The sequence below is a fragment of the Balaenoptera physalus genome (assembly GCF_965194825.1).
Source record: "Balaenoptera physalus genome assembly, chromosome: 7".
NCBI lineage: Eukaryota > Metazoa > Chordata > Mammalia > Artiodactyla > Balaenopteridae > Balaenoptera > Balaenoptera physalus.
This window is the reverse complement of record NC_138886.1, coordinates 112,181,450-112,208,924: the sequence shown is the minus strand read 5'-3', so window position 1 is coordinate 112,208,924 and position 27,475 is coordinate 112,181,450. Positions and strand designations below refer to the sequence as shown.

Sequence of the window (27,475 nt, the reverse complement as noted above, 5' to 3'; positions counted from 1 at the left end):
GGCCCTGCTCCCCTGCAGCCCAGCTGTCATGGAAGGGTCCTCCTCGGCCCCCCCAGCTCACCTCCCCGTAGGGGTACAGTTCCATGATGATCCAGGTGGGCTCCTCTTCAATTATGCCGATGAGCTTCACGACGTGGCGGTGCTCCAGGTTCCTCATGATCACTGCAAGTGGCGGCGAGAGAGACGGGCCCGAGCCCTTCTGAGGTCCAAGGTGAGAATCGGGCTTGGCTGGTCCAACCTGGAGACACCGGCGCAACCCTCCTCCCCTGTGGGCGCCAGCGCCGTCCATGGCCTCCCGGCCCACGCTCCGGGCCCTCCCTGTCTCCGGGTCTGCACAGTCTCGGGGCCTTTTCCAGCTCCTGGTCTGGGGGCCTCCTCGGGGACGCCTACCTGCCTCACTCACGAACTTCTCCTTGCTCTCCTGAGTGCAGTCTTTCTTGCAGGTCTTTACAGCCACGTTGATTTTCTCCCCTTTCTGCAACGAGCGTGTGTCCAGGGCCCCTCAGTCCCGGCCAGCACTTCCCTCCCCGGCGTTCCCACGGTCTTCCCACAGGGAAACAGGTGATGTCTGGGCGTCTGGGTCTCTACAAAGCCTGCTCTTCCTCTGTCTCTTCCCCTCCCCCCCTCCCCACCCCCTTCTTCCTGATCAGGACTGGAAGAACTTTCGAGATCAGATCCCTCGCGCCCTGGGCTGTCCAGATGAAGACATGGAGCCTGAGGGGCCACGTGATCTGCCCAAAGTCAGCGGGCTTGTTTGGGGCACGTGCAAGGTCATTGTCAGACATGGCGTCCTGGTCTCTTTCTCTTTATCATTGGTTTTTACATTTTTGCTGCCCCTTTCCTCTGCTCTGGCTTTCCCCCCAGGCCTGGTAGAAGCACAGCCACAAAGGCAAACCTTGTCCCGCCCCACCGGCGGCCTCAGATCCCACCCTTCCTTTTCTCACAACTGCACTACGTGGCGCCTCCCCATTGTGCTCTCGCACCAAGAGTCAGTCACCCCCCGGCAGGTGCTGCCTCTCTTTGGATCCCGGCTATTGCTGCCTTTCTTGGAAATGACTCTTGCTTTCATCACTCCCTGCGTATTTCATAAATACTGCAAAGACCAAGTTGGGGAAGACCCACACACCACGGCAGCCTCCTCCACCTCTACAGTATTCGAGCTCCTTTCTCATTCTACAGAAGAGCAGAGGAGGAGCGTCAGGGAAGAGTCTGGAACTCACGTGACTCGTGTAGACACCTTCGTAGACCTCCCCAAAAAAGCCTTCACCAAGAATACGATTCAGGACCACATCTTCCCGGGCAATGCCATACTGTGGGCCTGCACAGGTGGAGAAAGCAAGACAGTCCTGGAGTGCAGAAACCGGCTGGCACCCCTGGGAATCCGAGTATCTGCATCCCCGGGAACCTGAGCACCTGCGTCCCTGGGCAGCTGGGCATCTGCAGGCTCTAACACCAGGCTCCGCCCCCTCCTGCCCAGGCGTTACCAGACCCCCACCCCAGCCCCCGCCAACCCCTCAGCCAGGATCCAGGGGCTGGGCTGGGAAAGGGGATCTAGAAGGTTTCATTGTCTCAGACAGGGGAAGAGTTGTTCCCTCTGAAGGCTGGGTCCCATATCCACAGGCTTAGGCTCCTTCCGCCCCCCCTCCCCAGGGCACACAAAAGTTCGATGGTGTGGGGATATAAACAATATTCTCCGCTTTCAAAATCAAAGATGCCTCACTCAGCTTTGGCCTTGTCTGAGGCACACGTGGGAGAGGACAAAGGAAGGAAAGAAAGTCCCCCTTTGGTGTCACATGTGTCCCCAAATGTCACTTGCCAGGGCCCTGGCTGTGGTTGACGTGCAGGGGTGGGGTGGGGTGGTCAGGGATCTACCTCCTGGTCTTCGCAGGGTCTCGTCGGGAATCTCTGCATAGATGTCTGATTCTGGAATGACAGAAGGAGGACACCCCATGGGCAAGATGCTTCAGGGGGCACCACCAGGAACCAGGTGTGGGGCTCCCCCGTGCAGGTCAGTGGAACCAAGCTGACATCACCGGGAGGGGCGTGGGGAGGAGCCAGACAAGAACTGGGCTCCTGTCCTGCATTTCAGAGTGGCCACAGGGCCCAGGGACCTCGGCCTGAGTCCTTGCTCACTGCTGCTCGCGGCTGTTATTTGGGGCAAGTTGGTTCGTCTCCTTTAATCTGTTTCCCTTTCTGTGAAATGAATGTTTCTGGGGAATGCAAAGATTAAATAAAATCATACCTATTATGTATTTAATGCTGTCATGAACTGAATGTTGTGTCCCCCCCCCAAATGCTTATGTTGAAGCTCTGATCCCCAGTGTGATGGTATTTGGAGCTGGGGCCTTTGGGGGGTGATTAGGTTTAGATGAGGTCATGAGGGTGGAGCCCCCATGATGGCATTAGTGTCCTTAGAAGAAGAGGAAGAGAGACCAGATCTCTCCATCTCTCCACCATGTGAGGACACACAGAAGGCGGCTGTCTGCAAGCCAGGAAGAGAGCCCTCACCAGGACCCAGCCATGCTGGCACCTTGACCTTAGACTTCCAGCCTCCAGAGCTGTGAGAAATCAGTATCTGTTGTTTAAGCTCCTGGGCCAGTGGTTTTTGTTTTGGAGACTGAGCTGACCAAGACAAACACGGTGCCCTGTACTAGCTGCCCAACATAGGTTAACTGTTATGATTAATGATATTTTAAGCCATCATTGAGCAGTCATGGGGGAAGTTCATTTTTCTGCAACTTTGAGGGAATACTTGATGATGTCACAGGAGCAGGCAGAAGAGAGGCTCTGGGCGCAGGCAGAGGACGCCAGATGGGCAGGCTTACCTATGCTGCAACTTTCTGAGAGATGGGGTCGCCGAGCCTCCAGGTTTCTATAGGGGGAGATGGGAGGGCAGGGGCCAAGTGAGCTCAGAGCCTGGCAATGCTCCCCCAGGGCAGCCTCAGCCCCCTCTCTCCCACCCACCCTGCCTGGAGAAGCAGCCTGTCCTTATGGCAATAACCTGGGAGCACGGCCCAGGCAGCCAGGGGGCAGGAGGGAGGGAACAGCAACAATACCACCCCCTCCCCCCACTAAAGATGATGCCAGGTGGCATTAGGACACAGGGATATCCCTGCATGAATTTTCTGGGAGAAATTTACTGGTGAAAAATCACCACTTGTGAAATGCTGGGGTTCCAGCATTTTCTCCTGGGGCCCAGAAACCAGAAACCATGGTGGGGAGGCTCCCTGTTTGTTCTGCCTTTCCTGGGAAGACACAGGCTGAGTGAGGGGCCAGTTCCCCGCCTTCCAGGTGTACTCACAGTGTGGGGATCTGGGGCAGGCTGTTCCGCTTCTCACCATCTGGGGAGAAGGGAAGAGGAGGGGGAGCTGGAGTCAGGGACACAGGGTCCTGGGTGCAGTGCTCCTAGGGGCCAACACAAGGGACACCCCTCCCGCCTTTCTGTGGCCCCTGAAAGTCGGAGTGGAAGCTGGGTAGAAGTCTGGCCTGAATTGGAATCTTTTTAGTAGAAGAAACTCTCAGGCTTCCTCTGCCACTGTCGAGTGTTCCAGCCTGACCCCTGCTTTCTGACTCCATCCCCAAAGAGGAGGGACCAGCCATGTTCTGGCAATAGCTTTGATTTTCCCGGGGCTACAGATCCTCTCCTCTAGAAGCCAGCCCCCATGCCGCCCTTGGCCAGCGGGGCCAGGGCTGTAGCCAAGGACCCAGGATGGGACCACGGGGAGCAACCAACAGGGCTGGGTGAGCCCCAACCCCACACCTCCAAAGCCTCTTCATTCACATATCAGTCAATGGTTTAGCTTCTCCCGCTCTGCCTCTGGGGGGGTTTGGCTCAGCTGTGCCGCCATCTGCCCGTTGGTCCAATTTACCTTCAAGTGGAAACACACCTTTCTTGGCTCGAATGATGAGAGAGCCTTTGTGCTCCCCCTGCAGCCGGCAGTAACCGTCTACGAGGTCAGCCATGTTCTCGGCCTCTGCCAGAGAGGAGGTTTTGATGGACAAGGACTGCAGGGAAGAGACCAGCCAAGGATGAGACCCCAGAGCCTTGGCTAGAGTCCACCCCAAGGGACTGGAGAAGAAACTGCAGGACTCTGTCGCCCACCCCCGGCCGCGACGCCATCAGCCCCTCTCCTGGGGCTCAGCTTGCATTCCCCACCGCCGCCAGAGGGCGCTCTCATCACCTCTCCCAACTGACCACCCTACACTCTAGGAAGGCAGTTCCAGGTTGGCTTATTCTGGTCTTTCAGGGCATAGCACATGCCTTGTACCTAGGAGGCGCTCAGTATGCAAGAGCAGAAACTGAGAGAAGGGAAGAGGGAAGGAGTGGGGCAGGGGACAGACGGATGAAAGGAGAGATAGACAAACTGTTCACAGCCTGAGGTCTCTCTGATTCTCCCACCCACAAAAAGCCCTGGGGCCCCAAGGCCTTGATTCTGAGTCATTGTCACTTGTTCAAAGTTAGACCTCTGACCCATACCTTGATTTCTGATCACTTTACCCCCGCTCCCCGCTCCCGCCCCCCCAATCTCCTACAACTTCTTTCTTGACATTTTTAACAATAACGTTGCTTCCTGAGATAGTTTCTTTAATTTATCATCATCCTAAGAACTCGTCTAAGAACTAGGTGCCATTTTCTTAACAAGATCTCAGCAGTCAGGGAAGCCCCGGCCAGGCTGGCCTGAGCAGGAGCTCCCAGCCTGCAGCTGTTCCCAATGTTTCCAAGCTTCTGGGTGCCCAGAGATGCTCACCTGGGGGGCGCCTTCAATGCCTAGCTGCAGTACCGCCTGGCCCTCCTCCAGCGGGAGGCACCTGATGGACTTGATCTGCTTGAACTCGGCCAGGCAGGTGGGCTGTGGGAAAAGAAGGGGTCCTTCAGACCATCCCATTCCTGGGATCAGGCCATGCAGATTGGTCAGTATGGTGTGGGGATGGGGCCCAAGAAAGAACTGAGAACTGGAGTCTCTCAGGGGGATGAAGAGGGACTCAACAATGATTAAGGAGGATCATCTAGCCCAAGCCCCTTGCAGAAGAAAACAATTAGCCTGGAGAGAGCCAGGGCTTGCCCAAGGTCATACGCCAAGTTGGTGGTAGAGCCAGGGCTGGACCCAGGCCTTCTGACTCCCGGGGGCATGATTACCCCATTTTGCCATTGAAAGAGCAACTCTTTCATCTGAGCCAGAAGAACCATAGTAGTGTCCTTCCCTCATCCCCTCCCCGCTAAACCACCCCTGCCCCCCTCCTCTGTGCAGGGGACAGTCACAGGGATTTAAAGAACCATCTGCCCCATGCTGTTATCCCAAACACCCTCTCCACAGCTACTGATAACCAAGGGCCTCTGTGCTCTCAGCAATGGGGGAGGAAGAACCAATGGGGCAGGCCAGGGTACAAGGTAGCAGAAAGGGGAAGACGGCTCTGCCTGGGGCTGGGTGGGGCCTGCCCCCCCACCTGTCTCTACCTTTGCATCTTGACTTGTCAGCTGGCGAATGCCTTTAGGGCCGATGACCAGGTCCACAGTAATGTTCCATCCTTGCTGGAATCAAAGGAGAGACGGGCTGTTGCCCCAGCTCTGCCCTCCCATATTTCAGAAATCTGAAAACAGCTCACTAAGCTAGACATGCGCCATTGTCTCCCGGGACCTCCAGCTCCTTCCATCCTAACCGCACCCCGCCATACAGATTACCCGCCTCCCAGGACCCTGCCAGCACTGCCCACCTCCCAGAGCTGGAGCCAAGATTTCAGTTCCCTTCATCAGGCAAGTGGCTTAGCGTTAGTTGCATTTTCGGATACATTAGGGAGGCCCTGATGCTACAGAACTTACAAGCAAGCAAAGCCTCTTCTCGGCACGTCCTGTGCCCCCCTCCCCCCTCCCCCCACCCCCCCACCAAGTTGCCCTCATGGCCCCCTTGCCTGAGAGGCCTGGAATTCAGGTCAGGGAGAGAATAAAGAGAGCGTGGCATTACAATGAGTTCACAGCGATAGGTCTCCTGGTCGATGCTGGCAAAGCCTGCAAGGGTGTTGAAGAACTTCATGACACACTCCTCCTCCCGGAGCGAGGCATACTGCTGGAACGTCTGCTGGATCATCTTTCGGAATTGCTTGGGCTGGGGGAGAGGGCCAGGGGTGAGCGGGGCCTGATTCCTTCCCTTACGATCTCATCACAAGCCTGCCTGCTGCTGTAGGATGGTCCCCAGGCCTCTGCCACGAGGGCAGTGGTAATGTCTTACCTAAAGTGCACATCTGTTGTCTCAAGGGAGCTCACCATGGCCCGGCCCTGGGAGGGAGGCAGGGGAGATGGCATCCCCAGTGCTCAGGCCACGAAGCTAATTGGCCTCTGATGTGGAACTAGAGCCAGGTTTCCTGATTCCCAGCCATGGAAAGGGCCCGCTGGATGCATGGAGCGGTCCTATGTCCGGATGGTCCAAGGCAGTGCAGACCCCTGGCTTCCCCGACTACCTCCAGCCCCATCCCTTTAGCTCTAGTCCTAGGGGGACACAAAGGAGGCACACAGGGAGCCTTTCTGAGCTCCTCACCCACTGGTTTCCTCACCTTTAAGTTCTCCTGCATCTGCTTTGGGAAAAACAGGTCCAGCCCCACTTCTTTCCTGAAAGAAGGGGGAGGAAAGCAGCATTTGACTCCCCTTCATCCCCAACCCAGGACTTCTGGGCAATCAGGGAAAGGAGAGAACCAGGGAGACAGGTCCTTCCTGGCTGTGGTCTGGGGATGAGGGGGCGTATGGGGTGGCAGGAAGAGCAGGGCAGGAGGAAAGGAAGGGAGGAGAGGCTGGGGCCGGTCCCAGGACTTACTCCAGGAGCTCGAAGTTGGACTTTTTGTCCAGTGCGTTGTGGGGCATGTCCTTGAAGAACCGCCTGGAGAGAGAGAAGCCAGGGAGAGGCTGATGGCTGGGGAATGGGGCCATCGGAGCGGGGTCACCCAATGCCCACACGTTGGCCTAGAAGCCCCCTCCCCTGCCCGATGTGGGAACCACTGGGAGGGAAAAGTTAGGAGAGTCAAAAAATTCGATATTTAGAAAACCATGAAGAAAAGGAAAACCCACAAATTTCCTTCCTAGAAGACTCCAGCTGTGCTCTGGGGGGCCCAGATCTGGGACTACACAGTTGTTGGGCAGAGGAAGAAGATGGTGCTTCCACCAGTGGCCTCTAAAAATAAATGACCCAAGGCTGCCAACACTTGACCTATCAGCTAAGGAACACCTACCTCCACCTTTAGGCTTTGGGTTCCCTTTGTGATTTCCTTTTCCCTCATTTGCTATCTCTGTATATGTGTGTATATAAATAATTGTTAAATGTATTAATAGTACACAGGAAAACTTTAGAATTTATGGAACAGAAGATGAAAATAAAAATAATCCATAATCCTGCCACCAGGGGTGACATCTATTAATTTGTTATACATATTCTTTAAGTCCCATTTTCTCTTAAAAATGTATGTCTTGATGAAGATTTTTTTATGTATTATGTATTTATAACAATTAAGTGGAGATCAAATAGCCAATGTCCCCATTTGTGTTATCCTCCCTTCCCTGCTTGGATCACTGTGTCTAGTAATTTCTTCAACCGTTGCAGACATTGTCCCACTCTTGATTGTACATTAGAGTAACTCAGTGTTACTTTAACCCGGGTGTCCTTGTGCACATCTGGGAATAGTTTTAAGCTACAGATACCATAAGCAGAGAGGGGCAAGCAACTTATGATTCAAAAGCAATAAATTTACATAATTCACAGTGTTTAGAAAAGAGTAAGGTTAGATCCTCACCTTGTACTTTATTCTAAATATTTATTCTAGATGGATTAAAGGGGGAAATGTTAATAATGAAACTATTTTAAAACTAGAAGAAAAGCTAGGGAAATATTCCCAAATCATGGGATTGAGAAGAATATCTAAAGCATGAAATCACAGAAGAGATCGCCAATAAAAACTTAAAACATGTAGTGCTATGTCCTTAACAATTTTTAATAAATGGTATTTTTGAATATATTGTCAATCAAGATAAGTAGTTATCTTTTAATAATTATGGTCTCAATTTTAGAGAAAAAAATGCATTGGAAAAAACCTGACTGGATCTACCCTGCTAATGGAGGTTATCTCTGGTTAATGAAATTTCAAATGATTTTAGTCATTCTTTCCCCCTTTCTACATGTCCCAAATACTCCACCTTGAACAGGTATTACCCTTTTTACCTGAAAAAAATGTAAGGCAGTGAGATTAGTCAAACCATCGTAATGCACAAGTTTTCTGGGTTCACTCCCTGCTGAGATGGCATCCTCTACACGTTTCCCCTATGTAGAAAGTTCTTCTTTCCTTTCCCGTCCTCTCATTAGGACCCTGGAGCTACGGAGACTAACTTTAATCCTTTCTTAGATGCCATATATTTGAAGGCAATTCTTTTATCATCACTTCTCTCTTCATTATGGTCCGCTCTCTTCTTATAGCCCCCAACACACACACACGCACGCGCACACATACACACATGCACACACGTGCGCGCGCACACACACACACACACCAGGGCATTGTCCTCAATTACTTCAACCGCTTCACTCAGATGACAAAAAGTGATGCAAAGTAAGAATGAGAAAGAAAAATTGGCTCTGTGGTGAGAGGGGCACAGGAAGACAAGCGGTTCTTTCCAGTTGGGGCAGGGCCAGTTATTTCAAATGCCAGCAGTTGGAATGGAGGGAAAGCAAAAGATAAAAAGTTTCATATAAAATTTCTCTTATAGAATCAAAGATGAGTACATTAAAATGAGTTTCAAGGAGTAATAATATTTAATGACAGCTCAGTAAATATTGTTGAATTATATTTCACAATATTGAAATGTATTTCTAGTCTATCTCCTTCTAAGAAAAGATGCAAGGATACAGTTTTTTTTTTTTTCGTTTTTTGTTGCTGTTGTTCTTTTTGGGGTTTTTTTTGGCTGTGTTGTGCGGCATGCAGCATCTCAGTTCCCCGACCAGGGATGGAACCCGTGCCCCTGCATTGGGAGCCCAGAGTCCTAACCACTGGACCACCAGGGAAGTCCCTAAGATACAGTTTTAAAACATATTTAAACAAAATAGAGTTAGAAAGAAATCAGGCAATGAGGTAAATGAGATAAAAAAATGTGCCAATCTGTGGCTTGGGGTGGCTGTCCTGGCAGCCAGGGTAGTGGACAGAAAACCCCACCAAGTGCTTAGTTCATCAGGAGATAATATTAATCATAAAACAAGGACTGCATTTCGTAAATTAAAAAGTTCGAAAAACCACTGATTGAAAGAAAACTAATAGTCGTAACATTCATTTTACCAAAAAAATGTGAAGCCAATTTCATGGTTTTTTTCCTCCTGCTGCAATTTTGGTAAATACCAGTCATATAACATTAAAGCACAATTCAGTAAATGTGAGAGTAGGAGGGCCTGACTAAATGTGGTCTGAGTGTATGACCTTCCAATGGTCTAATTCAGTGGTTTTCAACCAGAGGCAATTTTGCTCCCTCTCCCCAGCCTGGAAACATTTGTCAATGTCTGGAGATCTTTTTTCAGTCACAGCTGGTTGGGATGAGGGGTGGTCCTACCAGCATCTAGTGTGTAAAAGCCAGGGATGCAGCTAAATATACTACAATGCATAGGATGGCCCCTACAACAAGGAATTATCCAGCCCCAAATGTCCTTCTTGCTGAGGCTGGGAACCCCTGGGAGCCTGATCCAAGGGGAGAACTTGGGAAACTAGAAAGAGTGGCTCTTCCCTAACCCCGCTTCTTCCTACCGGGTGCCTGACAGAGCGGGACTGTAGATGCTGGAGGTGTGTTCTAGCTGAGTAAGGGCAGATCTGCACTCTGGAAATCAGACAGCAGGTGAGCAGGGATGACATTCAGTTATAGGGCACGAGGAACTTATCCAGGGTTCTCCCCTGGATGGAAGATCATTTTCCTCCTACTTCCACCTGAAGGCACTTGCAGTTGAGATCCAAAATTTCCAGTCAGTCATGGCAGCTTTAGAAAGTTTTCTGGGCCAGTGTTCCCTGCGGCTGTCCGCATTCATAGGAAAGCTCAGAGCACGCCTGTGCGGCTTCCACGACAGGCAGCACAGACACCCGCATTTCCTCCTGGGGTGAGTGAGCTGCAAAATGTACTCCCAGGTAACTGAACGAATTGGCTTGCTGCACGCAGTTATGTAACTCTAACAGAATAAATGTTAGCACGTGTCCACCAGAGAAGAGGAATTGAGATCTTTCAGGGTTATCCATTCATTCAAATACATACTGTGCTCTCATCGTGTGCCAGGTGAAGGCGGCACCAACCCTGAGTTCCAGGGTTTGATAGATTTCAGACTAGCGGATGTGAACCACTCGGTGCCTGCCGCATAAGTATGGCAGATCCCTGCAGGGTAGGACGGGTGGGGTGGGCATAGGCAAGGGGAAGGTTTCGAGGTGGAGAGACCCTTGAGGTGGCTCTGCAGGAAGAGCCCAGGGCCACATTGCTTATTGCCAACATTTCTCAGATGTGCTCTGAGGTTTTCTATGAATGTAGAGGGCAAGCGGGCAACCCTGGCTCAGTGCATTTTCTAAAGCTGCCAGAACAAGGAATAGTTTATCAGGCTGAAAAGGGGTACCAGGCGAGTATTCCAGACAGAGGGGATGCACTACCCACGGAGGGGGTGACATCTGCTTCCCAGTCCCAGGTGACAGCGGTCTGTTAATATCACTCCTGGTTTACAATAACGAATGAATGAATGAATGAGTTTTGAGACTAGGGATGGATGAAAGAATCCTGAGGACTGGGGTATTTAAATAAGCCTTAGTAAAAAAAAAAAAAAAATGGGGTTGGCTAAATGGAAAGGTGAACAAATCTGGAAATGAACACCAAGGAATTAAAAAGCATGAACAATAATAGCAATTTTAGAATGATTAAGGAAGTGGTGAGTGGAAAACTTTTTTATTAGGAAAAAGGAAGATAACACATCTACACCATCCCAATCTCTAGAAACCCAGCTTACTGCCTGTATCACTGATGGCCCTTCTCTCATGCACTAAAGAGCATTTATTGTGTAACTTTGGACAACGGTGCCCAGTCACTCAAGTGTGCTGTGATCTGTGTCCCTAATGTTTGGAGCATTGGAACATCACTGGGATGTCCGGGAGAAGCAGTCACCACCCCTCATCAGATGTACCCTCTCGCCTGAGACTGATCTTCCCAATCCTCTGTGCTGAGCCCCGTCTCAGCTGCTGTCAGCGATCCCCAACCCGCCCCGACTGCCATCCTTGAATGAGGCTGCACCTGCTAGGAGTACCCTCTAGTGCCTGGCTGGTTCTCCGCAGCCTGGGCCGCCACTGTGACTGGCAAACACCAGGTGGGCAGCAGGGCCTCCGGGCTGGCACAGGTCCCTGACTGATACTCAGGTAAGGACATCAGAGAGTAAAGAAAAGCAACAGAAATATTAACTCACCGCCAACATTTATAAATCAACTATGAGATAAAATGCCTTTTGAAACAAGCTGAGTGTTCTTTCTCTAATCTTTACTTATTATCCGTTACTACCTAACTACTGTTGGGTTACACATTCACTCTGAGTTTTTAGGTCAGAGTGTTCTGGGGCTCTGCTGGGAGGGGACAATAGTCCTGGATGTCTCTGGTGAGGGGGAGGCTATTTGGTTCCTCAAACTGGGAGGGTACTCTAGCATGTGAGCCATGAATTTCACACTTTAATTCATAGGGGGATATTTAGAGAAAATATTTGGCATTTATAAAGCACTTCCAGTAAATCAACAAAAAAAATTAATTAAGTATGATTCCAACTACATGACATTCTGGAAAAGGCCAAATATAACGACAGTAAAAGATGAGTGGTTTTCAGGGGTTGGGAGGGGAGGGAGGGAGGAATAGGGAGCACAGGGGATTTTTAGGGCAGTGAAACTGTTCTTTAAGATACCGTAATGGTAGATACATTGTCACTGTACACTTGTCAAAACTCACAGAATGTACAATACCAAGAGTGAACCCTAGGGTAAACTATGGGTTTCGAGTAATCATCATGTGTAAAAGTAGGTTCATCAGTTGTAACGAATGAACCATGCTGGTGGCGGATGTTGATGGGGACAGGGGTTTATGGGAACTCTCTGTACTCTCCACTCAATTTTCCTGTGAACCTAAAACTGTTCCAAAAAATAAAGTCAACTAAAGTAAATAAACAACAAAATAAAGGTAAAGAGAAAAAATTAATTAGTACAAATGATGAATAGCTAGTGAATACTTCTGTCTCTATCACTGTTCTAACTACTTTAAGTATGTTAACTCATTTATTCCTCATAACAACCCTGTAGGGTTGCTACCATTATCATCCTTCCCATTTTACAGATGAAGGAACTGAGGCTCAGAGAGATGAAGTAACTTGCCCAGCAAGTGGAAGACCCAGCATGCAAATTCAGGCAGCCCAGCTTCAGACCCTTTGCTCTTCAACATTATGCCCAATGGCTCCTTGCTACGAATTGAGTCCATTGAGGGTTCATCTTGGTAATCTCATATCTTGTGCATATACCATACTTCTTGTTTAAGCTAGGAAAGAATACACTTTTTTTTTTTTCTGGAGACACTATATTATCAGTAGGCAGGTGACACAACAATGTTAATAGGACTTTTGCCCATGATCTGTAGGTAGACTGCACTCTGGAACCTTTTCAGGAAAAAAAATCACAGCCTTGGAAAATTCTGCATTATGGCCTGATTTTCAGAAGTGTATCTGTCTCTCTTGGTGAGAAATAGTCATAACTTGACTTTAAAATAGTCCTTGATAATGGATAGCTTTGTATTCAACTTTAAAAATTAGAGGCTTGAAAATCTATGAAGTTTACAAAATAGGTGTTTTCCATATCCTTTCCCGAATATATAAGTTGTATCTCAAAGGTCAGCCCATAAGAATAGGAACATTTACCTGGCTCTGCTCATCAGGCTAGGGGAGATGTGAAATAATACATCTCTGTCGTAAAACAAGCATGGGTTTTGGAATAATCCTGAGTTGATAAGATAGCCAACACCAAGAGACTATCCACTCCTTATAAGACTATAAATGGAGCTACGTCAGTTGGCGCGCTTTGTCCTCCAGTGTATTTAGCCCAGTGCCCGGTGCTAAATAATAATAGTCATTATTATTACAACCAATAATAGTTTGGGAGTGATTCGAGGAAAGAAGAACATGAACTAGAATGCTCACGGGTCTTCTCTACACTGCTATTTTACTACTAAGTGATGATATTTTGATAGTGACTTCAGTGATCAGAGTCTCAAAGTGACACTGGAGTTCTGGGTATGAGATCCACAAACAAAAAGGTAAAGGTGGGCTTTTCTGAGTTGTCTAATTTCAGAGGAGAAGATAGGCGTGTGTAAGTTGCAATGCTGTGATGGTCTTGGAAGGCATAAATGGCACACGTAATAAGGTAAACTTCACGGAGAGCCCCCGAACCAGCAGCACGCAACTCCCAGGACCACTGCCAACTGCGGCGAGGTGGTCTGTCTTCCAACTGGCATCAGGGGTGCAGACTTCCTCTGTGCAGGGGACCCTTGTGCTCCCTGGCTTGCTGAGACAGCCACCAAGTAGGAAAGCAAGAAGGAGCCCTCCGAGGCTGTCCTTGACCTATTCTGTCACAGATGCCAACAGTTTCAGAAGCCCCCCTTCCCACGGCTCTCCCTGGGGGACACCTCAGCACTCTCTCTGATACCCAGGATGGGAGCCAGAATTCCTCGATGCCCCCCAACTTAGCAGAAGCAGCAGCAGAGTCCTATTCTCTATACCTTTAAGGTCACAGATAGGGCAAGACTCACCCTGGAACCGTCACCTCATACGAGGCTAACTGTCTCTAAATCATCCGGAGGACTTGTCAAAAACGCATGTCCTGGGACTTCCCTGGTGGCGCAGTGGTTAAGAATCTGCCTGCCAACGCAGGGGACACGGGTTTGAGCCCTGGTCCGGGAAGATCCCACATGCTGCGGAGCAACTAAGCCCGTGCGCCACAACTACTGAGCCTGTGCTCTAGAGCCTGCGAGCCACAACTACTGAAGTCCGCATGCTTAGAGCCTGCGCTCCGCAACAAGAGAAGCCACCACAATGAAAAGCCCGCGCACAGCAACGAAGACCCAACGCAGCCAAATAAATAAATAAATGAATGAATGAATGAATAAATAAATAAATTTTTTTAAAAAAGCACATCTACTAAACCAGAGTTTCCAAGGGTGGGGTTAGGGAATGTCTAATTTAATGAGGTCCCAGATGATTATGATCTGCAACCAGATTTCAGAACCACTGTTCTAGGACAGACAAGGAGTACAGAAAAGGTGATGAGAGGGCAGAATGGGTCATGGATACTGGTGGATGGTGAAAGTGAATGGTGTTGCTTTGGTTGAGAAAGTGCTAGAGCACGGTCTTAACATCCTCCCCCTCTGCCCCCAGTGCTCCCAACAGCCAAGAATAAGGTTTATTTCTTATACTGTCATTCAAAGTCTTCCACCATCGACCCCAACTCACCTCCCTAAGCTCATCTCCCACGGTCCTCCAGTATGCTCTTTTCCTGCCACTGGTCCCTGAGCCCAGAATGCACCCTTCCCCACCTCCCAGTTCCCCCCAGTATCTACCGATGGAAATCGTTCTCTTGCTTCCTGGACCAGTTCACATCCCCTCTTCCTGATGTCCTCGGGCAGGATTACTGGCTCCTATATGTATGTCTATTTGGTGCTTATTTCATTCTGCTGTATTATGATCAATTGTAGACACACTTGTCACCTCCCAAACACTGTAAGTTTATGGGCCTCCCCGGATGATTTACTAACTTTGTCCGTATCTATTAGCACCTACTGGAGCTGGGGGTACAGCAGTGAATGATACAGATGGAATCCCAGCGTTCGAATATCTCCCAGAAACTTGCCTAGTGCTCAAAGAAACGTTTACTGGATCACTTGGATGGCAGGTACACTTAAGAAGCAGGCAAACTGGAGGCAAGAGCAGTGGCAGCCAAAGGAAGATAGGGGACACCAACCACAGAGGGAGCTGGCACCTCTCTCCCAACGACCAGACGCTGAGCACCTCGGGGCCTTACCCTCTGTCGGCCACAACTCGTCCCTTTCCAGCTCTCACATACCCACTCTTGCTTCCCACACTGGAGGAAAGTCCCAGCTGGCCAAGAGCCCAGTACAGGAGGGGAGGTGCAGGCACCCACTCTGGAGAGGCCTTGAGGCCACATACCTGAGCTCCAGACAGCCCAGCTGCAGGGCCATGCCCTCGCTGACCTTGCTGGCATAGCGTTGCATGTAGTCATTGCGGAGCTGGCAGGGAGAAAGGCCAAAGTTCAGACTCCCGCCCTTGTTCCCTGTTGCCCTGAGATGAGCAGGGCCCCAGGAGATGGTGGGTGCTTTGAACACCATCCTGCCACCCTGAGCTACCTCTCACCCCCACCCCCAGCTATGCACAAATGCGTAGCAGGAGATAAATAGCAGGAAGGGGAGACTCAGGAAGAGCCCTGGGCAGTGGTGATCCCCCACAGGCTGAGGCCCTCGAGTTTCTGAAGCACTTTCACAGCACATTCTTTCATGGATCCACGAGGCAGGAAGTTCAGGCTCCCCTCTCCCACTCCTCATTTTGGAGATAAGGATGCTGGGGATTTGGGGAGGACTCAGTAATTTATCCAAAGCCTTGTTGGTAAGTGGTGACAGATGTCATCCACTGTAGAAGAAAAGTCTGGCTTGGTCTCTAGTGAACCAGGAGGGAGGTGTAGGAGGGGGCTAAGGCCAGGCAGAAAACAACGAGGGCAACTCCCTGTACCCGGCACTCACTCCCTGCCGGGTCCCGTTCTGGGCACGTCATGTGCATTATAGCCAGGGGTGTGGTGAGCAGCTCTAAAGAGCTCATGGAAGCCAGTTATTACGTTTTCCAAAATCTCGCAAGCTGGTTGAAATATTGGTAGTTTGAAATAGACCATGATGGGAGTATTTACACCATGGAAATTGGCAAGTGCTACAAATCAGAGAGCTGGTTTACCAGCACACTGCTAATGCTATCATTAGGCCTTCACATGAGCCCTGTAAAGTAGGTATTCTTACTATCATCCCAATTTTACAGAAGAAGAAACAGCCTCGTGCAGGTAAATTAAGTCCCGAGGGATACCGGGTTAGGAAGCGGTACAGCTGGGTAGATACCAGGTGTGTCAGACGGCCGAGCCTGTGTGCTAAGACTATTGCCTCCTCTTTGGACCTGCTCTGCCTGCTTCCCCAGCCAGGTCTCCTGGGCACTAGGAAAAGCCACTAGGAAAGCCCAAGAGAGGCTGTGCCTACGGGGTGGGGTTAGCCAACCCTTAGCTGTGAAGGAAGCAGGGTTGGACAGCTGACCAGGGACCAAGGAATGTCCCCGAGAGAAGTTTCCTGGAATGGGACCTCCAAAATCTAAGCTTTGTCTTTCCATCTCTCCAGGAGAGGATGGTCATATGACCATGGGGACCACAAGATAAAATACTTTTACCTGTTGGTAAAAATACAGCAGTGTGGTCCTGTCTTCTTTCAGGCTCTCCATGAAGTCCTCTGGCAGGTAGCGGATTTGAAGGTCATACCTGGGACAGGAAATTCAGACTCTCTGGTTGACACAGGGAAGCTGGTCATACCAGGGGCTGCCCGTGGAGCTCCTGGCCTCCCATTCAGGACTTGCTCCTCTTTCCTTTCTCTGTGGTTGGTTGGAGGACCATGAAGGACAGAGGGGTGGCTGGCCAGCGCATGGTGGTCAGTGCTGGTCCTGACTCTCCATCTTCTCCCTCTGATGGCAGCTGTTTACCTTAGGTTCACAGACCAGCCCTTGGCCTGGCTCTCCCTCTTCCCTGCACTTCTGTTCTTCCTTCTCCATAGTGCCAACGGCATCCTGTTTAGGGCTGTGCCTAGATGTCTGTCTTGGGATGTGCTGTGAGCCCATACTAGCTCTTAACAAACACATGCATTGGACGCTGCAGAAGGACCAACCTAACATGCCACTGCAATGTTCTAGAATATTCTCAGAGGTTGGGAAGTGCTCCAAGAAAGGACCTCCCAGGGTCTCCCCACTCCTCACTTACCGCCCCCCCCCCATTTAGGAGCACAGGGCTCCTCTCCTACCTCCACTCAGCTTCCATGTGTAGACACTCGTACTTGTCCTGCACCTCGCCCACCGTCATCTGCGGGTGCAGCCAGTGGATCTCATCCGACTTCATGTGCTTCAGCCTCAGCCCGTAGCAGTCTGCCAGCTGGATGTTGGGCCCGATCCGCCCGCTCAGCAGGATGGAGGTGATGACCTCCTACAGAGGAGAAGAGAGGGGGCATGACTCAGGGGTGCCCCTGCTAGGCCCCCACAGTCCTCATGCAGGCCCTGGAGGTGTGATTCTCTAGGGTGGGATTCCGACTTAACGTTTTATTCATCACTGATTCGCTAGCACTTAGTGCAAGGCGTGGTACACAGTAGGCTCTACGTGATGAATGGGCAAGTTGGCAAAATGACACAGAGATGGAGGAACTGAGAGGAGACAGGAGAAGCCAAGGGGAAAATGCAGTGAGGCAAAGAACATGGATTTTGTGCTTCTGTATTTCATTCCAACCAAACCAATCAAACCAAGCATCCGCTGTGTAAGAAGGACCCTCTGAATGGTTCCCAATTCAGCCAGCATTACTGAGCGTCTGCAGTAGGCACTTCTGGGCACCGTACATGCATTGTTTCATTGAATCTGTGCAACACAGGGGAGCAGGTGTCACATCCCCATTTGGCGGATGAGGAAACTGAGGGAGGTCACACAGCTCATGGAATTAAGCTGGGATCTTGAACCCTGAGCCACTGGACTCTGAGGACTTGTACTAGACCAAGCTGCTTAATGGGAAGGTGGGCTGGGCAAGATAGAAGGACAGGACTTGCATTAAAGATTAAATGGCACAATTCCCACACAAGAAGCATGGCCACTGGAAATAGAGTGTTGACAAGAAATTAGGTGCTCTCCTTATTCCTGCTTTCTTGACCAGAAGCCAACCTGCCCCACAACCTGATGCCATAGCTTCCTGGCCTAGAGCCAGAGCTGGATTAAGAGGGGATACGCTGGCAGCTGCCTGGAAACCCATCATCTATAAGGTCCCGTCTAGTTCTGAAATCACATTGGTTTCACTTTAACTCAGGTTTCTCATGTGGTTCCATGCATAACTGGTGAATCAAGCCCACTCCTGATGGAGCAAAAAGTACCCTCAAAGGCAAATTAAAAAACTCACAAGCACTGTCTAATCTCTGTTGAGTACCTTTGCAACGCATGCCACCTAGCCTATATACAACCAGCCCGAAGGCAGAACAATGCAGGGTGGGTTGCTGTCTGATCAGGAAGAACAGTGACCCCGGATTATTTAAATTTTATGTTTTTGTTACATCTCCCAAGAAGTTGTCTAATGTAGTAAATCAAATATAATCAATTCCTTAATTGGAACAAAAAGAAAGGTATACCATTTTTCTTAGAAGAAAATCAGTTTCTTCTTATTTTCACTAATAAAATGTCCAACTAATATTTAAAAAATACTGTTTTGAAAGAACACCAAATTCTTCTTCAGCCTGTGCACCCACATGTCTTAGTCCAGTTCTGCCTCCTGTCAGCCCACTTTAACTCCATGGAGTTGTGAAGCTAAAAGACTCTAAGCTTGAAAAATCCCTTCCCCATTAGGAAAGCAAATGCCCATCAGAGCAGTCAAGTATTGCTCTGAGATGGAAACTGAGGCACGAAATGCAGATGTTAACTGCGGTAACAAATCAGCACAGGAATCAGAACTTCGGTCCTGGAATGAGGAAGAAGGCTGTGATCAATGGTACCTACAGTGAGAGGGACACAGACAAGAGGAAGAGTTCAAGACTGTGGAGTTGACCATTTTGTCATTATTTCCACCCATTTCTCTTGCCACCCACCCTCTGTACTTCTCTGTCCACTTGGCCATCCAGAGCCCCCATGTCAGTTCCATACAGACTCCCAAACTGGAGTCCCAGGCTCTGGTGTTTTTAAACTTAGAGACTTCCCTACCCAAGTTAAAACTTATATAACTCAAGTCTGATTTCCCCAGAACTGGGACCCCTGTGATTATTGAAAATTTCAAATATATACGAAGAAAACAGAAGTCAGTAGAATAGTGTAATAAACCCCCATGTACACATCGCCCAGCTTCAACAATTACTAACATTCAGCCATTCTTGCTTCTTCTACAACACCATCTACTCCCTAACCATCACTCAACTATTATCAATTTTTACAGTTCTTCTTTTACAGTGAAATTTATATTAATTTAAACACGCAAATTTTAGCTATACAATTTGACACATGAATACACCTGTGCAACCCACATACCAATTAAGAGATTTCCAGATCCCCAGAAAGTTCCCTCATATCCCTTTTCAGTCAAACTTCATGCACATTCCCACCTCCAATTCTAGGCAATGATTTTTTTCCTCCCACTTTTACTTAGTTTCGCCTGTTGTAGAACTTCATATAAATGGAATCACTTAGCATATATTATTCACTCCCCTGTTGCTAAACACCTGGGCTATTTCTCATTTTTGGCTATTGTAAATAAAATTACTATGAACATTAATGTACAAGTCTTTTTGTGTATGTATGCTGTCATTTCCTTTGGACAAATACCTAGGAGAGGAATGACTAGGTCAAAGGTAGATAAATGTTTAACTTTATAAGAAATTGCCAAGATTATTCTATTTTATATTTCCACTGTGATATATGAGATTTCCATTACACCACCTCCTTACCAACATTTGGTGTTATATAAGTATTTTTAATATTAGTCATTTTAGTGAGTATGCATAGAATCTCATTGAGCTTTTAATTTGCATTTTCCTGGTGACTAACAATATTGAGCACTTTTTCATCTGCTTATTGACCATTAATATGTCTTCCTTTGTGAAGTACTTGTTTAAATTCTTTGCCCACTTTGTTTCGGTGTGAGTGTGTGTGTGTGTGTTTATTGAAGTAGGAGATCCTTATACATTCTAGCTAAAAGTACATTGTATATGTTTTATGAATATCTTCTCTAGGTCTGTACTGTGCCTGTTATTTATTTCCTTAACAGCATCTTTTGATAAAGTCTCATTTATCAAAATGTTCTTTTATGATTAGTGCTTTTTGCATCCTGTCTAAGAAATTTTTGCCTGCCTCCAAATCATGAAGATATTCTCTTTTCTTTTATAAGCTTCATAGTTTTAACTTTCACCTTTAGCTCTGTGATTGATATTGAATTAACTTTTGTGTATGGTGTGAGGTAGGGGTCAAAATACATTTTTTTCTCTCATAAAGATCTATGGTTATTCAAAATTGGTTGTTGACCTTCATTTCCCAACTGAATTATTTTGCTGTCTTTGTCAAAATCAATTGGCCATATAAGTTTAGGTCTATTTCTGGACTCTCAGTTCTGTTCTATTGATCTGTGTCTACACTATGCCAGCACCACGCTGTCTGCATTACTGTAGCTTTCGAGGAGATCTTGAAGTCAAACAGCGTAAGCCTTCCACCATTTCCTCCCCAAGATTATTGTGCTATTCTGGGTCTCTGCATTTCCATATACATTTTTGAATCAGTTTGTCACTTTCTATTTAAAATGTTTGCTGAATTATGATTGAGACTGTGTTACATCTATAGCTTAGCGAGGGAGAATTGGCATCTTAACAGCACTGAGTCTTCCAATCCTCACACATGGTATATCTTTCCACTTATTTTGCTCGTCTTTAATGTTTGCCAGCAATGATTTGTAGTTCCTAGTATATACGTTGTACAGGTCTTTTGTTAAATTTATTCCTAATTTATTCTTTTGTTAAATTTATTTGATACTTCTGTAAATTAAAAAAAAATTAAATTAAAATTTCTATTTTGGTATTCACCCTCTCTGTGGCTCCCTGTTTTCCAGGACTTTCCTCAATCTTCTGGCTACGCTGCCAGCCCCAAGTTCTATCCTCTGACACCTCAAACCTGTAAGGCTGCTGCTTTCTGCCCCTCTAGCCCCTCCCAGATTGGAAAGTGCCATTAGGCAAAAGCCACAAATTTGCAGATTTCGTTCTTTGCAGTTCAGCTCTCAAGAGCAGATTTTCCTTCTGCTTTGCTGTGGTCTCTCTCCAGAATCTTCAAGAGAATTTGATTTTTTATTTTGTCCAGATTTTATCATTATTCTATGTGGGAAGATTAGTCCAGCCAAGCGACACCATTTTTGAAATCTATGTAGTATGTTAATGAACAAATCTGTCTTCTCTGCAGATGGGAAAGGGCTGGGGAGCAGAGAGCTCTCTTCAAGTCACAGGCAGCCATCATGCAACACAGCAATAGCCAGAAGTACAAGCCCTGGTGTCAAACTTCTACAAGTGCTCCATCCACCCACCACCACGTAGCTAGTTTTCCTTGGACAACATATTTAAGCTCTTTGCATTCAGTGTTCTCATCTGTGACATGGAGAAAATAGCAGTATCTATTTTTAATGGTCTTACGCGGATTAAATTAGATAAAACCCCTTAAGACAGAACTTGGCGCAAGGTAAACACTCAAAAAACCTTAGCATTATTTTAACACAGCAATCTCTTATAGATTCTGGTGCTTTTGTAAAAACAAAGAAAGATTGGAAATACAAAACAAAACTCTGCTTTCCTCTTCTGCTACCTTTTTATCTCCTTTTCTTTCTTCTTTCCCTTGGAGGTGGTGGTTTGCCCAGGGGTCAAAGTAGTGAGGCTGAGGGGTTGGCAGTGGCTGCAGAGCCAGGAGCGGATCAAAGGAGGAGGTGGGGCCAGGGGTGGAGAGGTCTGGAGTGGTTAGGAAATTGGTTACATACAGGTGGATTGAGCAAAGGAGTCAATATATTGAGGATAATGGGAAATAGGTTTCTTACCGTTGGAGAAAGTATTTGAAATATAGAGAAAGGAAGAATAGAGAGGAACCTTAGGCGAGGAACTGGAATTAAAAGCATTGGTGAGAGAGAGAGTGAGAGAGAGAGAGAGAGAGAGGTTTGTTTACTGAGAAAGCCTAGGACCAATGACACCCTGATAGTCAAGTGCATACCAAGCACCCAGTCTTACTTTCCAAATATCCTTCTCCACTAAATGGATCTAGTGTTCCTTGGAGAAATGGCTGATTCCAGGGCTGGGGCAAAGAAGGTACAAGATGAGCCTGGAATATCTTTTTGTGCTAGAAAAAAGGAAGTGTTTAGAGAATGTTGGGGACATATAACAAGGAAGCAGTATCAGTTTAAAGGGGCTGGCACGGGCCAAGTCTGGGAGAACCTAAGCATTGAAGTCTATAATGGTAGGAATGGATTGCATCCACTGAATAAAATAGAATCTAGGACAGATAGATAAATAAATGGGGGAGAAGAGGATGCTCTTCTTTCCAGGAGATTGCTAACTAGTAAATGTAGAAGGAAGGATGGAAATAGAAAACCACCATTTGGCAACAAACTCAGTGTCGGTTGGTTCATCAATGGATGATAAAGCTGGAGGGTGGAGGTCTGATGATGAATAGGACATTGACACGGTCTTAGTGTATCTCCTTTCAGACACTAATCAAATACAAAGGAAACCCTGGCAGACACAAATGACCAGGTCATCAAAGTTAACATCACCAGCGTTAGAACAAGGTAAACAGGACATGCCTCCCACCTTGATACACTGAGAAGGGTATAGCATCATTTCTGAGCTATCCCTGCTAAGAGTTCATGATGAGTCTAGTCATGAGACCTGGGTGAGGGGTCTCCTCAGAGATTGATAGAATAAAAGGCCTGTACTCTTTCAGACTGAGAAACTCTTCCAGATTGGAGGAGACCAAAGAGATATGACAACGCAATGCAATGTGTGTTCCTGGACCAGACAGGAAAAAGAGACATTGTAGGTACAGTTGGTAAAATCTGAATGGGCTCTGTGTTTCGGAGGGTAGAGCTGTTTGCAGCAATGGCGATTTCCTGATTTAGATGGTCGCAGTATAGCTCTGTAGGAGAGTGTCCTTGTGTGGAGAATTAAACACTGGAGTCTTTTCAGTGATGGAGCAGTATCGCTGCAACTTGCTTGCAAATAATTCAGAAAGAGAATAATGACAGTGGGCATATTGTATGTGTGTTTATCAAGAGATAGAGCTACTGCATATGGCAAACGATACATCTGAACAATTGGGGAATCTGGGTGAAGGTGATATGGGAGTTCTTTGGACTGTTTTTTCAACTTTTTTTTATAAGTTTGAAATAATTTCAAAATGAAGAGACACTCTGGTGAGGGAGACTCCCAGCCATATGAGAAGTAAAGGCACCATATCAAATGGACAAATAAAATTTTTGCCAGGCTAGATGGGGCTTTTCAGCTTCTCTTCCACTCAGAGTCTCTGAGAGGGGCCTGACTGAATCCAGCTCTTGGCTCTGTGGTTTGTGAAACTCTCCAGGGCATAATTTATGCAAAATTTTGTCTAGGTTTCCTGCTAAAAAGCAACCAATTTCTGTTGTAGGGATGTTGGGATAAGGTTAACTCTAGATCCTTGGGGTGGAAATTCATTAAGAGACTCTTCATCCAACGGATTTTTCAAAGGAAGATTGATTTCAGTTTCAGGTAAGGAAGAATCTGGGGATTTTCTAAACGTGAAATGCATTCTTGGGAGGCTGCCTGGTACTGAACGGACTTTTTATTGGGTTGCAGGGGAGCTTCTTCCTGGAGGAGAAAACCTGAAGTTCCTGGGGAGATGGAGCTTTACCAAATGGCTACTCCACCCACCATCGCCGTCACCCTGCTGGTTACTGATGACAGGATGTTGTATAGGAAAGAACTTGGCTGGTCTTTGTCCTTGCTTCTGGGAAGGGAGCCTCTGAATGCTTGGAATTTCCTAAGTGATGAGTGTCTTTATTGTTCCTGATGGGTACCTTGGACCAAACCTCACCACCAAGGTTTATGGTGATGAGGTAACTCATGGTGGGCCCTTAGGAAGTCTCATGATGAGGGCTGGCCTTGTTGGAAAGATCAACCATGTGATTAGAGGTCTGGAGCTTTGAGTCACATGATATCAGCCTGGCATCCAGGGAGACGAGGAGGGCTGGATATTGAGTCAGATTACATGGCCAATGACCCAATCAACCAACAGTCAATCAATCAATCAAGTATGTCTACATCATTAAACCCCAATAAAAACTCTAGACACTAAAGCTGGGGGGAGCTGCCTGGATGGTAATGCTAGCTGGAGGGTGACATGTTCTAAGAACACAGAAACTTCATGTTTAGGACCCTCCTAGAACTCACCCTATGTGTCTCTTCATTTGGCTGGTTCCTATTTGTATCCTTTATAATAAAATTTTAATTGGCCTGAGTTTTGTGAGTCATTCTAGCAAATTATTGAAACCGAGGTAGTGGGGGCCCCTAAATTTTTAGCCAGTTGGTCAGAAGTGTGGGTAGCCTGGGAACTCCGAGGAAGGGTGTCTTGTGGAGGACTGTGTCCTCAACCTGTGAAGTCTGCGCTGGCTCCCCAATTGCACTGGGTCAGAACTTCACTGCAAAGTGTGTCCATCCTCCAGGCATACCTGGGGAGAGGCAAAGTTGACAACCACAGGTGACATACAAAGAGCACTAACTTTGGAGTCACCCAAGCCCAGGCTGCGAACCCCGTTCTGACATGTACTTCTAGCAGGATGACAAGCTCCCCGAGCCACAGCCTCCTTCCTGCTGTTCCCTGCCCTTGTCCTGTGAAGCTGCAGACGGTTCCTTCATTCCAACCATCAGCAACTACCTATGACGTATGCATTCTGCAAAGTGTAGCAGGAGCCCCAGAGCTCACGCAGAGCCCTCTCCTCAAGAAGCTTCTATTCAGGGGGTGAGAGGAGGAAAGCAGCTTAAGTGGCGGGGGCCCCAGAGTGGGCTGGGAAATCAGTTTAAAAGAAAAAACTTTAAGGTTTGACATGATCTCCCCGTGGAGGCTTCTGCATCAGCCCTGGCTTTCCCTCACACTTCATTGCCTCTTCTCTCATATTTACAAAGCTTCTCACGCAAATGGTGGGAGCAGCAAAACAAGCCCTCCACCCACGGCTCACAATTCGTCATTAATGAGTTCCATATTTCTTTCTCTATGAATAAATCGCTTTTAAAAACAACAGTATAAGATATTTACCTACTCACAAAATTGCCATATGTAACATGACAGAAAAGAAAAAAAAAAAAGCTGTCTTCATTTTATCAATTGTTATTTAGCTAAGCCCAGGATTCTATTTTGCTACAGGAAAAACCTTTCCTTCCACCCACGCTGAGGGCTACTGAAAAGCAGGCCCCCGGACAGCCCATGGCTCACAGCTTCTGAGGCTTTCTTGCAAACAGTGGGATTTCTATGGCTTTTCTTCCTGCTTGGCTGACGTTGATTTATTGGCTTTATCAGATAGCGTGAAGACCCCAAACTGCCTTCACCTCTCTCCCTATTCTCTGGTACTTCCTCTTGCCCATCAGAAACAAAGAAGGAACAGGACTAGATGCTTGTCCCCAGGCCCAGAACAATTTATTTCCAAAGAGAAAAAGGTCACCCAAGCGATTAATTACTCAATCCACTTTCTCACTCATTTGTTGGAGCTGAGTCACATTTTTTTAACCTGAAATTGATTTTTGTATATAGCGTGAGGTATGGCTGAACATGAATTTGATTTCACCAGGACATCTAACATTCAGGGCCTATATGTGTGGGGCTGTTTCTTGTCTCTTTCTCTGTTGCTTTGATCTAATAGTCCTTGTACCTCGGTCACATTTTATAACTTCTGTAGTAATCCCTGTATTCTCGTGATTTTCTCAGGTTCACCTAATTTTCTTTTTATAAAACACCTAAAGCTTTTTGGTTTTTCTCCCTTGAGCTTATGAAACATATTTCATGTTAGTGGCTGGGTTTTTAGAAGCAGCCTGACAGCTGCATTCCCCACTCCCTCCCCCAGAAGTGCCTGCACCTTGCCTGAGGTCACACCCCTTACTGGCGGCAGCCTGCAGCCACTGACTGGTTACACTGGGGGTTTAAAGGCCCTGTCCTTTCATCCTAATTTGGAACAGCTCTGCTGGGCCATCCCAGCTCCAGCGCTCCCTGTGATGTGGCCGCGTCACAGCCCAACTTTTCTCTCTGCCCATTCCTGCTCTCTCATTCCCTGCAGGTGAGGTTCACGGGGGCTTACTGATGCTTCCTGCCTGCAAAGGGCACCTCGGGGTCTGCTTCCCGGGAACCCATCTGAGGATCTGGCCTTCATTTGTTTTCCAGGCTTGATTTGACTCACCCTCTCTACTCTTTGGCTTATGAAGACAAAATGCTCCTCGTTTTAAAAATGATGGAACTTAAAATTTTAATAACTTGAAGCCTTAGTTTGATAAAGTCTTGCTTAAATTCTCTTTAAAAAGATATCCCTTTGAGATGGAAGGCAAATTTAAACAGGTGACTTTTGTCACTGGGTCCTCATTTTCTATGTGATAAGATCCAGACTCTTTAGCCTGAGGCATAAAAGGCCCTATGGAATTTTCCTCTGTACGTTTTTTCCAGCCACATCTCCCATGCTCACCCATGATGCACTCTTAAGTGCCCGCCTCCCAGGACTACTGTCTTTCTTCTCCAAGCCCAGCATGCTCTTCCCACCTGGAGGACACCTGGCCCCCTCCCCTCCTGTCCTCCCCCTCGCTGAGCTGCAAGTTATCCTTTTTAAGGCCCATTAGCACTGTGAGGTCCCCTGGCAAGCCCTCCCTGACTTGCCTAGACAGGGTTTGTTTCCGCCCCTGGGTTCCCAAAGAAGTTTGCACACACATCTTACAAGATGCTGTTACGGGTTGAATTTTGTCTCCCCCAAAAGGTAGGTTGAAATCCTAACCGCCAGTACCTTAGAATGTGACCTTATTTGGAAACAGGGTCTTTACAGACTAATCAAGTTAAAATGAGGTAGGTAAGGTGGGCCCTAATCCAATGTGACTGATGTCTTTATAAAAAAGGGAAATTTGGACACAGAGGGAGACATGTACACAGGGAGAATGCCATGTAAAGATGGGGGATTTGAGTTATACCTCTATGAGCCCAGGAACACTAATGATTGCCAGCAACCCACCAGACACTAGGAAGACGCAAGGAAAGACTGTTCTCCTACAGGTTTCAGAGGGACCATGGCCCTGCCGACACCTTGATCTTGGACTTCTAGCCTCCAGGTCTGTGATACAATGCATTTTTGTTGTTCTGAGTCATCCCATTTGTGATACTTTGTTATAGCAGCCCTAAGAAATGAATACAGACATTTACCAATTAGAACTAAGATCATTACTGATGTTTGCCTTTTTAACCTTTCAAATGCAAGGTCAAAAGGCAAACCTTAGATGCAGTATTGTCCTCTACAAGCCCAGAGCTTGGCCCAAAGTAGATCCTCAAATACCTGAGGAATGAATGAATGATTAAATGAATAGGAGTCAGCTCTCTGGATAACAAGTTGGGGTTATGAGGCACAGTGACCCAC

At 47.6% G+C, this 27,475-nt stretch overlaps 1 protein-coding gene across 7 annotated transcripts in view; it reads right to left on the bottom strand.

The window, feature by feature from the left end:
• The window catches only part of PTK2B (protein tyrosine kinase 2 beta), a 130,390-nt gene that overhangs the window by 19,118 nt on the left and 83,797 nt on the right, over positions 1–27,475 (bottom strand). For 5 of the 7 annotated variants that reach the window (XM_082468845.1, XM_082468844.1, XM_082468848.1 and 2 more), the window contains 15 exons: positions 17,114–17,292; positions 16,494–16,581; positions 15,225–15,304; positions 6,804–6,866; positions 6,547–6,601; positions 5,961–6,101; positions 5,456–5,530; positions 4,749–4,850; positions 3,870–4,005; positions 3,302–3,341; positions 2,826–2,872; positions 1,873–1,923; positions 1,221–1,318; positions 391–475; positions 62–162 (listed from right to left, as the gene is read on the bottom strand). In XM_082468845.1, the coding sequence (XP_082324971.1) occupies positions 62–162; positions 391–475; positions 1,221–1,318; positions 1,873–1,923; positions 2,826–2,872; positions 3,302–3,341; positions 3,870–4,005; positions 4,749–4,850; positions 5,456–5,530; positions 5,961–6,101; positions 6,547–6,601; positions 6,804–6,866; positions 15,225–15,304; positions 16,494–16,581; positions 17,114–17,292 (1,341 nt within the window). The remainder of the gene's footprint in view (positions 1–61; positions 163–390; positions 476–1,220; positions 1,319–1,872; positions 1,924–2,825; positions 2,873–3,301; positions 3,342–3,869; positions 4,006–4,748; positions 4,851–5,455; positions 5,531–5,960; positions 6,102–6,546; positions 6,602–6,803; positions 6,867–15,224; positions 15,305–16,493; positions 16,582–17,113; positions 17,293–27,475) is intronic. The other 2 variants (XM_082468849.1, XM_082468847.1) reach the window with 1 other exon arrangement.